Raw genomic sequence first — 13,411 nt, forward strand, 5'->3', positions numbered from 1 at the left:
TTAATCTCGTCTTTTGCTTCTTTTTATGTCACTCCACACTGAGCCATTGGGTTGGATTCGAAGGATTTCACCGCTCAAAAGTTAAAAATATACATTCTCCAAGAGGGAAAAGGAAGCGCTCTCCGACACAGCCAATTTTGTGCAGAGGTCTGTGACTTTCTAAAGTAAAATGATTTAAATTTAGATCATCTCACTTCTCGGTGAACCGGTGCTTTTCAGATGAGCTTCGGATTATTCCTCTTTTATAATACAACTCGCACCTTGGGACATTTGATCCTTCGGCCCACTAATCGCACGCGTCCCTTATCGTGACCCCGATCGCTCTCAGATTCAGACTCACTCCGCAGCTGCCATCAAACCGCCGGTTAAAGAGGTGCGAGACGTTTGCACAATGCCAGCGCGTCGAAGGTGTTTACTGGCTGGCATATGCATGGGTACACGTGTAAAGCGACACACCTGGTTCGCACTAATTTGTCTATTCTGAGTGTGTGTGTGTGTGTGAAGCACATGATGAGCTTGCAGCGCAGCTTTCACCTTGAAACTCCCTTTGTGCGAGCAGAGCAGACGGCGGGCGAGGGACTCGCCTTCCGCTCATGCAGAAACAGCCACACTACCACCACCATGAGGACACACGTGCACATGAACACAATATTCTAAATATAAGCGCACTGTTTTCTTTTTAGTTCACACATTAACAACAGGGCTGACAGCTGATAACCTGAATGGTAATCCAATTATTTAAAACACTGCGGCGTCCTGCTTTTTTTTTTTTTAACCTTCTGTCCCATTTTATCAAACCCTGAGTGAAACTTGGCTCGAGGCAAACTGCTCAGAAATGTTTCCACATGTTTAAACACGAGCCATTTTTAGCTTTTATGCATTTATGTGAATTTACTGTGATGCACCAGCTCTTTCCTCCTCAGCGTATGATTCCAGTGTGAATTTTACAATTTCTTTGTTTCAATACATGAAATACATCAGTGAAGGAAAGCGATGGTATTATGCTGGAATATTACCATTTTTTGTTAAATAGTTTAGTTTTTGTTTTAAGATTTGCATACATTCATTCAGCAGCAGAAGTGTAGAGCCGTGTGGTGCATTGTTAAAAAGTCCAAAAGCTGTTAACTGTTACAAATATCCGTAAAAAAAACAAACAAAAAAAACAATAATAATAATAAACAGAACAGCTTTTTGCACTGAGTCACTGCTGCTTAGCTCTGAGTTTTACTTTTACTGCTGGAATTTAATTTCACAGTGGTCCAAAACATTAAGCCACAACATAAACTACATTTAAAGATATAAAAGCAATATTTTTCAAGTTCAAAACCATTTTCTAAAACACAGCTGACCCACACTGATCATCGTATCTAAACACTGCTGCTCCTGCTATGATCCATAAAATAAAGACGCCACAGACACTCAGCAGAAATATGCTGATTTGGTTTAAACACCATGGAAACACTCTGAAAATTGAGAAAAGGACCAATTCCACCGTTGATCCACTGAGCCATGTATTGATCGATAGCTTTAAAGAAAGGTTTCAGTGTGAAAGTGGCATTAGATGACATTTTACATCAAAACCCAGTGGAAAAAGCCCGAAGATCTTTAAGTCTGTGGGTTTATTCTCAACACTGCTTTTCCCAAATAATGAGTGTATTACTCAATTCGGTAAACATTAGATTTTCTGTATCTTTCATCCTTCGGGGCAGACACAAGTATATTTACATGCACATCACTCTGTCGTGTTAATACACAGTGAGTCAAGATCGACAGACAAGAGAAAAACTCCGACCTCTCCAGCCATGAACTGGCCGAACCCGGGCGGGAAGGTCAGGGTGGCGATGACCAGCGTTACCACCGCAGGAAAAACCAGCCGGCTGGGAGAGAGCAGAGAACCGGGCCAGTCAGACAATCGACCATAATGCATACAGAAAATCACAAAATAACTCCATGGTCATAAACAGACTGTGTTTGGACACTAGATTTAGCGCTGTTGCACACAGACTCACTGTTTAATCAGGAAGCGGGTCATGGCGTTGGGTCGCCTCATGAAGAGCACCACCTGTCTGTTGAGATAGACGAAGAACGCCCCCAGAAACCCACAGCAGATCCTGAACGCAACAAATGAATGTCAGTGAGGCCTAAACAACCTAAACAGAGACTGGAGGACGAACTGAAGCATGTCATACATTTTCTCCATTTCTTCTAGATAAGACAAACAGTCTTTTGAGATGCTTCAAAGAAGGGTTAAACATAAAAACAAAAAAAAAAAAAAAAGACTTCTGCTCACCCAATGATGGCGAAGGCCGGCAGCTCTTGGAGGTCGAAGGGAAAGTCCATGCGAAAGTTTGTCCTGAACAGAGCTGTGATGGTGACTGGAAAGACATGCGAGACATTAATGGAGACTTTCACACCCTGATAACATCTGAATGTAAACTATCAGCTTCAACATGTCAAAAACAAGATTTAGCCTCAAAATAATGAATGGATCGGTTGTTCCTTAAGCCAGTTTCTGGGGCTTTTTAAGTTTGTGTGTGCATACATAGAGAGAGAGAGAGCGAAATCACACAGAGCCCAAAGATGCATCATTTAAATAAAATCTGACTGTTTTCCCACTGATTCTGTGTTTAATGTCCTGCTGCTACATTTTGAAGGATGACACCAGACTGCGGGGAGAGGTCAGTGTAGCCACAAAAACATGACACTTGACTTGGAGGTGGAGCGCAGTGTGAGGGCGCCCCCCAGCTGAAGACAGGAGAACAGACAGTAACATAACAATGTACATGCAGGGTCGAACAGACCCAGTCCCGTTCATACCTGCGTCCTTGTTGAACACGGACAGAACTCTGAATATGAAGGCACTGAAAGTGGCAGCAAAGTATCCTCTCCAGTAGTTTCTCACAGCAAAGTAGGTGGATGTGACCTCGATGCTGAAGAGCACACCTGAAGGGGGAAGGAAAGAGGGTCAGAGAACCATTACTAGGGTGGGATACCGGCAGGAGCATTTGTTAGGAGAGTTAGAGAAAATCTGACAGTTCAGTTCATCTTAAAAGAAAAGAAAAAAGCATTGAAAGTGAGCTCAACAAACATCAGTTTCCATCAAACTGACGTCGGCCAGCGGAGCTGCCGAAGCTTCATGAAGCCTCTGTGGTCATGTTCCACTTTCTAAAGAGTTTCTGCAGGTCAGTCACAACTCTATTGGTTAGGAAAGCGTCTGAGTGGCTAATCACTGTGGACAGGAAGAAAACACTGAAGGGAAAGAAACTCGGTTTCTTTATGTCAGCAGAAAGAAGGGGAAGACTCACGACTTGATGAAACATGGTGGAGCATCAGCAGTTGAGACAGAATTACAAATTTGCAGATACTTCCCACAAAAACTGAAGTATGAATGAAATGCAACATGGACTTTTATGTGAAAAGTGTTCTTTCTTCTATTCTGACTCCGTCTCTGGTTCAGGAGAGCTTCGGCTCCATGAATGTGATCCCTGTAGTCCATTTCCTGGATGCCTAGCGGTCTGCCACTGACCAACAGGTGATCTATGAAACTGATTTATTGACATATGACCTATTGCAGTACTTCAGGAACACTTCTCCTATCTCTTTAAGTTCTAGCATATCAAAAACAAAACTAAAATCTGAAAATGAATTAAAAAAATATTCATATTTAATGAGCCTTGACTCCACAGTTTCAACCTAAAATTACAGACCGATCAATTTGTTCCCAGAAATACTTGTAAATAATAGACTTGACACACAGACTGTACAGTCTGATCTGGTAATATGAAAAATATCTAATAGGACTGAGGGGAGATGAGTGAGAAAGTGGCTGCATACCTCCGAGTGGAGTTCCAAAGCAGCAGCCGACCCCGACAGCACAGCCCACTGTCAGGATGTCTGTGTAGCAGTATGGATTCTACTGATGCAGAGAGGAGGAGGCAGCATTCAAACAACAGAAAAAAAAAAATGATATATAGATGAGGAATGTCTCAGACAGTAGAGACTTTGGTTTAAAATGTGTATTGAAATTCAAGCTTACCTGATAAACTCCTGAGAAGAAAGACATGAACCTGCTGAGAACAGCTGCGCAGATGCTGGCAATGTGAACAAACGGGCCCTGAGTGCAGAGCAAACAACTGGAAAATGCCGTCAAACAGTAGCGACTGAAACAGCTGCAAAAAAAGCAAAAGGGAGAAAACCTGGGCGGCCTTATTGTTCTGGCTTCACTCACCTCTTTCCCCACAGGCATGCCGCTGCCCAGAGCTGCTGTCAGGCCGATGACCTTCGCCACGAAAGCCTTCAGGGTCAAATACTCTTTCAGCACCACACCTCTGAGGATGGTCTTTAACTCGGGGATACCAGAACCTGCGACAGAGGGAGTAATAAACAGGAGTGAACACCATCATGTGACGACTATTGATGAGACATGACGGCTAAATGGAGCTCAGACACACAAAAGGAGGATGCTGGTACAGACCAATAGCTTGAGGGGAAACCAGGTGACAGAAGACAGAAGAGAAAAGGATGAAGACCAGAGGATAGGAAACCCAGGCCAGGTACTGCAGGGGGATGTTCCCCTTCAGCTCCCTGTAAATCCATTTATAGGCTGGAAATGAAGGAATCGCAGGAAAGGAAAGGAAACGCGAGGGATGAAAGGTGAAGGGAGAGAGAGCAGACCACAAGAAAATGACATGGCGGATGATTTCAACATTTGCTTTACCCTGCAGGCTCTTCGCGCTGGCGTAGTCCATGGTCCAGCTGACCAGAGCCATGGTGATGCCCAGCAGGACCAGGAAGATCCAGTCCTCTCCAAGTCTGGTCACGAGGAACCGCTGCACCCGAGCGATGCAATCTGACAAAACAACACAATCACAACATCCATGAAGAGCGAGAGACGTGGATCTGAAGCAATGGCTCAAGGTAAAGGCCCACCTTCAAAACAACACTTCAATAATGAATAGAAACATTTGAAAGCATTCCTGTTTTTCATTATTGAACCTTCACTTAACCAGATAAGTCACCTGAGAACCATTTTTCATTTCCAGTGTTGACCTGATCCATCAGTTTCATTCCTCTTCAGACTGTTTTCACTCTACATCGACACTTCCACGTGACGATAGCATAACAGTAGCTCAGTTAGCTCTGTGAAACATCTGTATTTTTACAGATTTCACTTTTTTAAGTTCACATATAGCAAAAAATGGCATGACATTGTTGGTTTTTTGATGTGAACTACAGTGTAAAGACATTGTACTCCAGGTTATCACATTTTTTCAAAATACACAATTCTGCTCCAATAGATTTTGAAGAACATATAATTATATTGATAGTGAAAAGTCTTAAAACATTTCATGTTTCCAGTGACAGATGTAATGTTTTCAAGCGTGTTTTACAGCTTCCTATCCCAGAAAGTTCTAAACTTTGACAACACAGATGTGAAACAAATCAAAGCTTATCTTGACAAGAGGTTTCTAACGATTTTTTATGCAATGACCTAAATTGTAGTTTTCTTTCAATGCTGTTGCTCTTTGACACCCAAAATATTTTTTTTTCTGTTCTTTGAATTCAGAAAAAAAAACGTCCCAGATCAGTTAATTGAAAATGTTTAGGTTACGCACAAAAACAGGATGTGACGATACACAGCGTGACTCAATTTTGTGTTTTTTTCTTTTAAATTGTATCAGATATTAGCGTGGACAGCGCACTGTGACGCCCACAGCATCCACCTGCCCTCACCTCTACACTTGGAGTAGGACCGCTTCTTCTTCATGGACGACGTGAGCTCGGGTTCGGCCGGCTGCTCCTCCGCGGCCTCCGTCTCCATGTCGGACTGATGCCTGGTCCTGTGTCGGTGGTAGCTGTGCTGGTGTCCGTGGCGACCGTGGAACCCATTCTGGCCGTGGCTCCGGCGGCCGTGTCCGTGCCGTGCCCTCCCGTGGCCGCGGTGGTGGCTGCCATGTTTCTTGATCTGCCTCTCTGTCAGCAGTCGTGTGGCCTCCCGTCTGCCGGACCCCCCCTGGTGTTCCTGGTACTCCCCATAGAGCTGTGAACCAACCAGTACCACTAATCAATTGCTTCAGAAAGGCAGGAGGTTGAGAATTCATTCATCAGACGGAAACATGCACATGGGCAGGTAATAGCTGAGCCAGAGAGAGTGTGGTAGTATTCTTTTGGCAGGCTGACAGAGAAGGGCCCAGAGTAAAAATAGGCGGACCACGTGTTGACCCAAACAGCTCTAATGGAAGCGGAAACATGGGCTCTGCCTCTAATTTATCGCCTCTGGACACTCTCCATGAAAACTGCCAGGGACATCTGGGAAAGAGATTAATTCCCTCTCTCACTCCTCACCAGCAGGATGTCCTCTTTCCTCTGCTTTGTCGTCTTCTCACCATAAACCCACCTCATTATTTATCAACGGATATCCTCAAATACTGATATGAAAAAAGGGCCTTCCTGTGTGGAGTTTGTACATTAGTTTTTCCATTATAGGGCAATCAGAGATACACCGATATTGCTCAGAATTACAATCACACAAAAAATATCTACTGCCCTGCGTATCTGACAGACTGTATCCCTGCAGCGCTGCACCATAATTACTCATTGTTCAGTTGGCAGCAGACAACAGCAGTCCAGGAAAACAAGTGACATGCTGGTAAGCTGTGCGTGGCGTCGACCTTTCGAACGTCAGCGAGCTAACCTTTCAGTAGCTTCTGATTTAGCAGGTTCATGGACAGACGGGGTGAGTGACTGATGGATGTAGACAGGCACACGAGTGAGTGAGTGAGTGTGTGTGTGTGCGCACATGAAACTTGAGCAGCAAAAACACACACAATGTGGTGTAACTGAATGCCGGCACGCGACACAGACAGACAACGGGAGGCGCGGATGTGTCGCTGCTCCTGTAGTTTATGTTAACTGTACCACACGGCTCAGCTGATCGGAGCAGCAGTTTACCGTGAGCCGCGGACTTCAAGAGTGACAGTTTTTCACATGAACAGGAACGTCTTCCACCGTCACCTGATATGATTCATGACCTAAAGACAGACACCTGTCAACACCACGGATTCCACTCAAAACTGTTTCATGTGTCCACAAAAGCCTGCCCATCAAATCTAAGAGGCAACTCTTGATGCAAACACTATTCACCGACTCTTTACTCTGTCCTCTTCCTCTTTTATGTCTTTGTGTGACAGCTTCAATGAGACGCTCTGAGCTTCAGCCATTAACTCAATTAGTGAAAGAGAAATGACTTACAAAGCATTTGGATATGGAATAAGACCTCATGTGTCTGTTTTTCTGCTGACAGTCTCCAGGTTACATATGAAAAAGTGAGTCCAATACAGGATTAACACAGAGACAGTCGCACAGACACACACTGACTCACACCCACTAGCAACTGAGAGACTATTAGCCCAACAAAGAAGTGTTTCAGATGAGTTAAATGTTCTGACACGGTGCTGTCCTGCTGGAAGCAGCCGTAAGTCTGAAACAATGAAGGCAGGCTGTCATGTTTGGTCTGACTTTACCATCAGCAGCTGAAATCGAGGCTCATCAGGCCAGGCAACATTTTCTCCATCTTCAATTACTCGGTTTTGGTGAGCCTGTGTGAACTGTGCTGGTCTCAGCTGACAGGCGCGACCCCCAGTGTGCTCATTATTCACAGAGTCATTATTTTGGTTGCTGCTGCCTTTCTGCCATGTTGAACCTCCTCGCATCAGCAAAGAGCCAACTCACCGAATATTTCCTCATTTTCAGACCATTCTGTGAACCCTAGAGACTAATGACTGTGAAAATGCCAGTCGATCAGCGGTTTGTCAAATACCGACGTCAGCCCGTCTGGCACCAACCACGCCACGATCTGAGTCGATCTCTTTTCTGCCTCGTTCTCACTTCCTGTCAAGTGATGGACTGACAAGCTGTCCGGGTGAGTAAGTATTTGAACCGGTGGCCAGTGAGTGTATAGAATCACTTTTAATTTTATTGCTGTGAAACAACACTGTGTAGTCTTGTTCCACTTGAATGTGAGTCTGTTTGATTGTATTTCTAACTCTAAAGTTAATAAAGCGGCATACTAGATGGAGGACACTAAAACAATTAAATTTCTACATGAAGATTTGCAATTTAAAAAAATGCTGGTTATTTATAACACAGGTCACTCTGTTCAGGTCACATCAGCTTTGATGAAAGTAGTTAATCCAACTACTGCACAATCTGACGGAGCGAGCCAGGCTTTCTGTTTGGAATTGTAATGACCCAAATACAGCTGAGGGAAAGATCACCTCAGAGTTCGCTATGTAAGAAATCCAAAGACCTCGCGCTGTCCCTACTTTACCTCTTTCCTGTTTTCCTTCTGCACCGATGAAACCCGAGCCGGCACTAATCACCTGAACTCCTCTACCCCCTTCCTTCGCTGCACCGTGCTCTTCCTCCTTTCTTTCCCTCGCTCACGCTTTGCTGTTGAAACACTACTCTGGGCTAAATTTAGGGCCAGTGTGATCCAATATTCCTCATTACACTTCCCACACCTCTCTTTCACCATCAGTCTTCATTTCAATGTTTTATCACATCCCTCAGTTTCTCCAGTGTTGTCTTTTACTCTCGCTTGTAGGACAGGAAGACGGGAAATAGGAAGCTTTAAAACTTCACTGTAAAGCTACATTTTTAAAGCTTTAGTGAATCTGCTGATGTTCAGCGATGGCTGTAAACACGTCCGAGCAGCTCAATCACTACACCAAGTGGAGGGACCGGTAACAGCAGTTTATCTGTTCTCCACAAAATTGCCGAATTTTGAAATGAAAGGTGGCAATTTTTTATCTGAAAGTGTTTTTTTTTCTTGTAAACTTTCAGCACAGCAATAAGAGGAGGAACTTTAGTGTGCAAAATCTAGATGTTCTTAAAACATTTGTGAAAGAATGTCATACAGTAGAAATCACGAGTGTGTAGGATCCAGACAAGTCAAACACACCACTGATCCTGCATCACCGTGAACCAGAGCATAAAGTTATCACAAAAACCCTGAGACCTGAGCTGACAAATCAATGATGCTCCAATCAAAGCTAGTTATGTCGTTGTCAACATTCATACATTCGTTATTGCCGACCTGTCAATGCTAACCAGTGAATTAACTCTTTTACCTCTCAGCAGTTGGAAAACATTGAAAAGAGTTGGTGATTGACTTGAAGAAAGTGCAATATGCAATATTTAGTGTAGCCTACTGTTGGACTCAATTGTAAGTCCAGCATTTGAAGCTTTCATTGCAAGTCACACACATACAAGTCTTCAGCCAGTTTCTTTCAGCAGATCTGCTAATTGATCTCACGGCTCAGGTCATCGTTGTTCCACCTAATCCTGGTTTATCTTGACAATAAGAGTGAAGCCAGTGGCCTGTTGGAGTGTAAGTAACTTAAGGTTAGCCAAGCTTTTATTGGTTTTGCAGTCATCACATTGTGTGAGTTTTCGCAGAACCATGAGTCACAAAAAAAAGAGAAAAAAAAAAACCATCCACTCATACTTTCGCTCCATTAAGGAGCTATAAAGGATTAATCTTGACACGACTACTTCCTGTTCTAAAGCTGTTTATTAGCACCCAACTGGAGTATCACTCATCACTTCCTGAAAAACCTCTTGGTTCTCCAGGTAGATGACTAAAAGTCAACATCTTCAACATATATCAGGATGCTCTCTCAGCGATGGTCCTGCTGTTTTCATACTGTGGAAACAATGTCATTGAAAAGCCCTCTGCTGTCCACATGCCTCTGTATGTGGCTACATGTGTACAGATGAATGCGACTGCGTTCCGCTATAAGCCGTCATTTGAAGTCAAACCTAATGCATATGAAGGTCTTCTAAAATAGGGAAGGGTTTAACTCTATACATTCTCGACATGACTGTCAACTCCCAGCCACGGGGCCGCTCTTTGTAGTCGTCAGGCGGTGATTATTATCATAAATGCTAAAAAAAAATGCATATGTTAAAGAAAAAATTAAGAAAAATGTGAAAAGTGATACAACAATTCTGTTTACATTCTTGCTCCTATGGGTTACAGGGTAAACAGGAGTGTGAGCACAGCCTGCGTACGCTCACAGGTTAGATGACTTCGCCCTCACAGGTCTCGTCATGGGCGTACGATTTCAGCGGCTATTAAATTCTATAGGTCTCCATGTTCAGCAGCACTCACATTCCAGCCAATCAACACTCCGCCGCCGATCCAGCTGCATGCTTTATCTGCGAGGACGCCGTGAAATAGACCTTAACTGCAGAGTGATTCACGACAAGCTGAGTGCTTCAGGGTTTGAACATTTTTTTCAAGATCTCTAAAATCAACTTTAACAGGCTGTGAAATTAGTATTAAAGAGAGCTGCGAGATTAAGCCGTACAGCGGGTCATTAGAGCACACCACAAGATTTATAATGGAAGGTTAAAAAAAGAAATAAAGAAAAACATTTTGGATTGAGGTGATTATTCATTATCTTTGTTTTTTGCTGTTCTTTAAAGCATCAGAAAATGTTTCAAATGCTTTTTGGATGCAGTGATGATATCTTATGTCTTCACACACAAACTGAGAGTACTGACTGTCATTGAAAAATTACAACAACAAAAAAGTCACATTTGTGGTGTAAGAATAAATGAATTATATCTGTTAAAGAGATTCAGTAACCGAACTTCTGTTGATAAATTAATCAACCAGTCATTTCATTTTGATCACACAGGATAAAATGACATTCTCATGTCTATAAACTACCAAAAATCTCAGTTATGATTTTTAAATTGAGGATTTCTGTTGTGCAGCAGAGAAGGAAGCTAAATTGTTTCACAGCATGAGACGAGACCGTGCTTCAGGCCTTGGAGGTCACTTCATCCATCTCTTTTATATCACTCTAGCCAGCGTGGGATTGCTGGGTGGTAGAGTTCATCCCAGCTGGAGGCCGAGCACATCGTGGACAGCACACACACACACGCACACACCTTCCAGAAATCCAGAGTGACAAAATATCCCTAAAAAATGGCTTGGGAGTGTAGTAGGAAACCAGAGCATCCAGAGAAAACCTGCTCCTTTCCGAGGAGAACTTGAAGCCCAGACCTCTGCCATCACCATGAATTTCTGCGTATTACAATCAACAATTAATAAATTCATCAAGAAGGTAAATAATTCTAACAAATGCCAGATGCAGCAATGAAAAGTGGCATCAGAATTACACTGAAAGGCTTCCAGATGTTCACACACGTCATCCACTCTGCAGTGTCTCTTTAAGATCGAGAGCATCCGCATGAACGGAGGAGATTATCACCATTTCTAATACAAGATCAGGTTTCCCATTCTTTGAAAGACACATGGTCTTTCGCCCTGTACACACGTGTACACTCATCAGCAGCTTATAAAAGATACAACGCCTCCCTGCCTTTAGAAAGGTGACGATGTTAACTTCTGACATAGATCAGAGCTTTTCATTTACTTCTACACTGGTTTCTTCCCGGGTTGTGGCTTCAGACTGTGCTCAGTCGACACACATCCGTTTGAAAGATGTTTCCAATATTTTGGCAACACCCTTGGCATATAAGGGTGCAGTTCATTAAACGGCCGGAGAGCGCACGTTCCCACCCTCAAGTTTAAGTCCAAAAGCAGTCATGCAGAAACGCAAACGAGCACACGACAGGAAGCTCACACACATTCAAATGAGCGAGCAACGGGTGATTCACATGTCACAGAAGTCCCTCCTGCATGTGTTAAGACCAACCGGAGCTTCAGAAATGAGGCGCGGAGAGGGCAGCAAACAGGTGGCCGGCGGAGAAAGCAGGAAACGGCGAGAGTGCCGCGTCAAAGTGTGTGTGTGTGCGCGCGCGTGCGCGTGAGCGTGCACATGTGTGGCCATGCCAAGATCAGGGGTGAAGGAGGTGCACGGTGTCTGAGCACCTGTTGCATGACCATGTGTGTGACCCTGTTGTTAAACATCAGCTAATTAGTTTTCGCTATGTCTACAAATCTATCACACACACACACACACACACACACAGACACACACGCACAGACAATAAAGGGTTTATTCAGAAACACACACACACGGGACGCCATCCATGCACATGCAGCCTGCACTGTTGGTACAGGTGCGTCATGCACAAGAGACACAAGTGATTCAAGCAAATAAACACGGCAGAAGGACATGGACGTGACGGATGCAGGCTGACGCACGAACACACACATGAACAGAGAGCGGAGAGGAGAGAGGAGACGGAGAAACGCAGTGGGACACTGACCAGGGTCTGCTTGTATCTCAGAGCCTTCCTTTCCGATGCATCTGCGGCCATTGACACACTGTCACTGACCCAAAAATAAACCCACCCGCTCACCGTCTGTCTCAGCATTACCAGGACCGCTCTGGACACCCAGCCAGGACGCCCGTTCACACACACACACACACACACATACACTCATACACACACACATATAGAAAGCTGTGAGACCTTACAGTAACAATGTCCCTCTTGTAAGTCTCCTACAAACTGTTAAGTTTTTCAAGTTTATTACCTGACACACGCTGGGTTTGACTGCAGGTAACAACCTGTACAACACTTCAATACCTGAGAATAACAACGCTATCCGACACGCCATTGGTGCTTTCAGGAAGTAGATGGAAGTCAACGTGGGACAGAGCTCTTGCTTTAGATTTATACGCAAACGCAGAATGGGAACGTGGTCCAGTATTTCACCTCCTTTCTCGAACTTCAAGCTGTTGCTCCGATGACCAGCACGTTGTTTTCTGCCGCTTTTCTCACCGTTTGGAACGCTTGCAGCTCGCAGCGGTCGTCACACCGAGGTGTGGAGAGACAGTCGTGAAATTTATGACACTTTCAGAAAAGAATCCCAGGCTGTCCCTGCAGCCGTCTATGAACCCTTCTCACTGTACAACATAAGACCACAGATTTCAACCTGTGGCTGCTCAGCTTTCATCGAAGAAGGCCAGACTCACACAGTGGACAGCCACCGTCACAGAGAAACACATTCTGATTCTACAGTGTAAAATAAAACACTCTGAATACCCCACACGAACTAATCAGCTGCGTCTGATGAAGTCAAATGGATAAAAATACTGATTGTTCAGTATTTAGGGATCGGTGGCTTACTGATACTGATAAAGTACATATTCTGTTCTTGAACTATACAGAGAACTGATCGCTTTTCAAAATCAGTCATTGAAAAAAAAAGTTCTATTCACATCAGAAGGTGCAAACAGACGAAGTCAAACACCGAGAAGTAAATCAGAATCACAAACAAGACTATGTGACAATGAAATTTGCATACAAACGTGTATTAAAATCTAGAAATTCTGGACATTTTATAGCACTTTATGTGTAAATATGAGATAATCCAGATTGTAATGTAAAAACATCTAATTTACAGTTTTAAAAGGAATCCTTC

General features: G+C 43.8%; 1 protein-coding gene across 3 annotated transcripts in view; it reads right to left on the reverse strand.

Annotated features, from left to right (window-relative positions):
• Nucleotides 1-13,411, reverse strand: part of LOC115409171 (chloride channel protein 1-like) — a 44,982-nt gene that overhangs the window by 22,312 nt on the left and 9,259 nt on the right. For all 3 annotated transcript variants that reach the window (XM_030120192.1, XM_030120191.1, XM_030120193.1), the window contains exons 2-10: nucleotides 5,734-6,040; nucleotides 4,718-4,849; nucleotides 4,229-4,362; nucleotides 4,037-4,114; nucleotides 3,835-3,913; nucleotides 2,818-2,943; nucleotides 2,291-2,375; nucleotides 2,010-2,111; nucleotides 1,793-1,877 (exon numbers count right to left, since the gene is read on the reverse strand). In XM_030120192.1, the coding sequence (XP_029976052.1) occupies nucleotides 1,793-1,877; nucleotides 2,010-2,111; nucleotides 2,291-2,375; nucleotides 2,818-2,943; nucleotides 3,835-3,913; nucleotides 4,037-4,114; nucleotides 4,229-4,362; nucleotides 4,718-4,849; nucleotides 5,734-6,040 (1,128 nt within the window). The remainder of the gene's footprint in view (nucleotides 1-1,792; nucleotides 1,878-2,009; nucleotides 2,112-2,290; nucleotides 2,376-2,817; nucleotides 2,944-3,834; nucleotides 3,914-4,036; nucleotides 4,115-4,228; nucleotides 4,363-4,717; nucleotides 4,850-5,733; nucleotides 6,041-13,411) is intronic.

This window comes from Salarias fasciatus, chromosome 22 (assembly GCF_902148845.1).
Source record: "Salarias fasciatus chromosome 22, fSalaFa1.1, whole genome shotgun sequence".
NCBI classification, from domain to species: Eukaryota; Metazoa; Chordata; class Actinopteri; order Blenniiformes; family Blenniidae; genus Salarias; species Salarias fasciatus.